Source organism: Desarmillaria tabescens (assembly GCF_030435595.1).
Source record: "Desarmillaria tabescens strain CCBAS 213 chromosome Unknown EV420scaffold_23, whole genome shotgun sequence".
Classification (NCBI taxonomy): Eukaryota; Fungi; Basidiomycota; class Agaricomycetes; order Agaricales; family Physalacriaceae; genus Desarmillaria; species Desarmillaria tabescens.
Window position 1 is genome coordinate 687,691 of NW_026848322.1, and position 4,508 is coordinate 692,198.

Here is a 4,508-nt window from a genome sequence, read left to right on the forward strand (position 1 = left end):
CTGACTCACACCCTATGCATCCCTCAGCAGTGTCTCGCTCAAATAAAATACACTGAAAAGATAATATATTTACGGAGCTTCGCGCAACATTGATCTATGACACACAAACCCTGCCAATCTGGCAATCACTGAGAGACGTCATTCAGAACCGAGGACCACCCAGTCTGAGCCTCCTGAGAGGGCTTCAGCCGACACGAGAGAAACCCTGTACCCAGAATGAAATATTGAACTAAGAAAAGGTTGTGCAGCAACCAAATATAAATACCAACTCGCTAGCGATGTGCGCGACAGAGGAATTAAAAACAAGGAGCCAATTAGGAGAAATATTCCGCATGATGTGGCAACTCTAGACCTTGCCAAGAAGAAAGAGCAGCATGTTATTGAGCACTAACTCGGATGACTGACTCAGGATATTAATTAGTGACCATGCAGTTGATGCATCACAGAGAGGAAATGGCTCCAGGGTGGAGCGTATCTATTTCGATATTTCTATTTATATAATTAGCTGTAGATAAAAGCATGGTAATTAGAAGTAGGTAGGAAGCTTTCGAACCCCCACAGTTGTGACATGAAGCAGAGGGCCTAGTGTGCAACCAAAGGAATTGTGTTTGTAGCTTCAAGCAAGAGAATATTATTGGATCTAGAATTATTTTGAGATGCTTGAGAGGTTGCGAGGCATGCCTTGCTCACATGCGATGCCTAGCTTGATTCTGGACAGTAATTGATTGCGCTCAACTCAGGGAAATATTGTATTGTGATAACTTGAAGGTGCATTTGTGTTTGCAGAACGTGTTTGTGAATTCTGAGTTGTTGCAAGTGGCAGAGGTTCAAACCCTTTGGCTTGTCAATACTCTTTGAGGGTTTTGGTTTATTCCCAAGTAGCATAGGCTCAAACCCTGTGGCTTGTGGATGTGTTTCTGTGTTTCTGTGTCTCTGGATTGCATAGGTTCAAACCCTGTGGATCTACAAAAGGTTTCTGAAGTGTTTTCTGCTTAGAGCATGAGGCTTTAAGTCATGTGTAGTTTGTTTGACAGGTTGTGGCCACCTGTGTGTTGCACGCAACGTCAATTGAGGGTTGTACATTCTTGTGGGATGTTTGTGGGCTTGTGAAATATTACTTTTGCCTCGAGGCCGAGTGATACATATCGCTCACCTCCTGTCCTAAAAGCATTTGGACTTAGAGAATTCTTTTGAGCTAGCGTGCTATTACATCTTGAAGAGTGCAAGACATCTTTTAATTCTATTGTTATTGTGTGCTTGCATCGCACATCTCCCCTGAACTACTGAGATTCTGTGTGTGTGTGAGTGTGAGAGTGGGTGTGTTTAGTGTGTCTACGCTATCGCATTTCAAGCTTGGTGCGCACAGAGCCTCTTCAATGGAATGGGTAGATTAAACCTTAGCCATAGCTGGGGTTTAGACCAGCAAAGGCTGCTACTTAAATACACTATAGGTTCAATATAATTAGTACTGTGAGAACAGTCCGATATGAATCGCATGTTTGAGTAAGCATGAATGAGTCAGAAAAAGAAAAGAAAAGAAAATGAATAAACCATAACAGTTCATTATCCCCATGCATAATGATATCCTTTGTCTTCGTCCGAATGGCCTTTTTTACTGTATCAGTCATCTCCTCCTCATTTCCAAACTTCTCGGCCTCGATGGCTAGTTCTTCAAAATCCGCGAAGAACTTGATGGCATTTTTATAGTTTGCCTGTCGTAACACTTTCCATTTGATCCTTTTTAGTTCAATCTCAGCTGCCTCCCTGAATCTCTCACATACTTCAGCTTTGAAGGTGGGCCAGGTGGGGTACCTAGTGTGCCAGCACACCGGGTCGTATAGGTGTCCCTTCTTCTGGACCCACCACTCCAGTGCCTTCCCATCCATTAGAGAGGTGGCAAAGACTATCCAGGAGGGAGCATACCTTCTGTTACTCATCGGGAATTCCCAGGGGAATATGGCAAAGTAGTCTTTGCATTCGGATAGGAACCTCTTTATGTCACTAGAAGCCCCGGCAAAAGGTGCCAGGGTTCTCATCATTTTAGGTCTGACGAGACCCCAGGGGACTTCGCTCGCTTCCAACTCCCATGGCTCAGGGCTGTCTGGGGGTGGTCCTGGTGGGTCGGAAGGTAGTTCCAAGTCAATTAACTCCGGTAGTGACCATAGGTCATAGTTGTGGTGGGGGTTGTACAGGGGCGATGGAGGTGATGGTGGCGGGGGTGGTTTCCAGCTAGTGTGGGTCTTCTTTTTGGCAGAGTGGGACATGTCTTCAACGGGTTCTTGCAGGGCTTCTTCCTCAGTTGGCATTCCTCCTAGAAGCCTGCTTCCCAGAGGTAATGAGGGTGACTTTGGTTCCGGCTCCTTGGGGATTATCGCCCAATGGTAGGGTGGGTAGCTTCGTTGCTCAAATGGCCATAATACGTTGGCGTGATCGTTATGCAATTGGTTCCATAGTTTCACCACGTGATACTGGACCTCATCTTCGTAGATTGCATTTCAAACTATACTCGGCAGCTGTGTTTGGTACATAAATTTGGTGGCTTCAGAGATGAGCCATGACCCCTCATTGGCCAGGGACCTTCCCTGCCATTCCAGAAGCTCTAACCATTCCATTTCAGTCGCCACCTTCATCATTGCAGGGTTCAGGGGTTGATCTGGGGTAGGGTGTGGATGGCTCAGTATCAGGTTCCTGGAGCCAGTAGCGGAAGCCAGTGAGGTGGGCATGTTCCCATGGGAAGAGGCAGTTCCAGCGATGGGTTTCAGTATTTCTAGGCCAGAAATAGAGGGGCTGGTCTTCAGGTCGCAGTAGTATGGGGTATTCTTGTCTCTCCAGTACATGGGCACCTCCTCTTTGGGTGAGTGCACAGTTCCAATTTCGTATTCCTCTGGCGAAATCCTGGAACCTTCTGTATAATACGTCCCACTCTGAATGGACTGGGTTGTCGAAGAAGAAGTTGGCCAGTTGTGGCTCTTCTCCGTATTCTCCAAGGGTCCACCAGATGTATGGTACAAGGGGCTTGGGGGTTTCCCAGTCTCTTCTTCTGTCCTCTGCAATGGCTTGAAGCTGGCGGCATAAATCTCCACAGCACTCTCCATAGGGGCTGAGGTGGTGGTCGGCGAGCTCCTCCCTGACTGCGTAGGGGTTATGCTCCTCATTGTCAGTGACCCATAAGTCATAGGAGTTGGATATGTCAGACCCCATGCTCCCTCTGGTTGTGGCATTGCTTCTTCCCATGGCAATGCTGAGGTCGGGGAAGCCAGGGATAGTGGGTGAGTCTGGGTACTGGAGATCTATTACGGTTTTATCCCTATTTTCCTTATCTTATCTTATCCTTATCCCTATTTTCCTTATCTTATCTTATCCTTATCTCTTGGAACCCCGGACCTACCTATCTTATCTCTCAGACCCATGATATTCCGCCGGCACACTCTTTACCCAGTTACCCGGCTGCTGTCACCCCAGTTCATGCTGCCGCCTTTCAGATGACCAGCGACCTGCATGTGCCATCATGCTTCTCTTGATGGCATCATGCTTCTTAGTAGTTGGACGAGAGTCGACCGCCAGTCGAGGGCAGTCTACGGGATGCAGCCTATTCAGATGGAGTCCCATGCAGATGCAGGTGATATGCACTCTTTACTCTCATTCGTCGGGAGCATACTTCTTTTAGTGTTCTCCCTCCTCATTCATTGAAAGACGCACTTCTTGTTGCACGTGCCCTTGTAGATACTATTCTTAGTACAAGTCTAACATGTATTTAAGCTAGCCTACGCTGTGGCCTCAGACCCCAGCTTCGGCTAAGGTTATATACTCCTAACTCTTACAACAGCTTTGGCGAAGGTTCGAGTTAGTGCTTAACAATTAGCCGAAGCTTGCCCTTACTACCCTTACCATTATCAACGGTAACTGTACCGCTTCAAGGCAGTCACTGTTATACTTCTGAAAGAAAAAGAAACCTTCAGCCCGTTATTCGAAAACAGCACCCACCGTTCCTCGAGATCATAAACATTCATTGTGGTACAACAAACTTTATGCTGCTCACCCCCTCAGACCGCACTGCCATTATCTTCAGAAGTACCTTCAGTATCTTGACACTAGTAACTGCAGTCGCAGTTCTTCATATCCTCTGACCAACCTGCCGCCAAAGAGCACCGACCTCCAGAAGAGGGAGAGTACATGGGCTCAATGGCTCATCAGCAGGAACCTCATGAACAACAAGCACCATCCGGCTCCAGTCCCTCACACCACAGCCAAGGGGGGAGCAAGACTCACTTCAACACCCCTTACCTGACAGAGAAGAGCAACCCCCCATGCTCAAGCTTCAGGGAGAGGATCACTGAGATGGTGAAGGCGAAGAATCCCTTCAGGAAGAAGAGCTTGGATGACTCGGGATCCCTCCAGATGATGGAGATGACTGAGTTGACCCCAGATTTACCACCGAGTACTGGACCAACACAGACAGATCCTGGGATGACACGACATGGGGTGACGACAATGACTCCAAGGAGCCA

The 4,508-nt window shown here is 47.6% G+C and overlaps 1 protein-coding gene across 1 annotated transcript; it reads right to left on the reverse strand.

Annotated features, from left to right (window-relative positions):
• Positions 1-2,495: 2,495 nt before the first annotated feature.
• On the reverse strand, positions 2,496-3,176 carry EV420DRAFT_1644366 (uncharacterized protein; the record flags this gene model as incomplete). The annotated part of the gene is made up of 1 exon (XM_060477633.1): positions 2,496-3,176. One exon carries the CDS (start codon positions 3,174-3,176, stop codon positions 2,496-2,498), a length of 681 nt encoding a protein of 226 aa, XP_060329506.1.
• Positions 3,177-4,508: the final 1,332 nt, after the last annotated feature.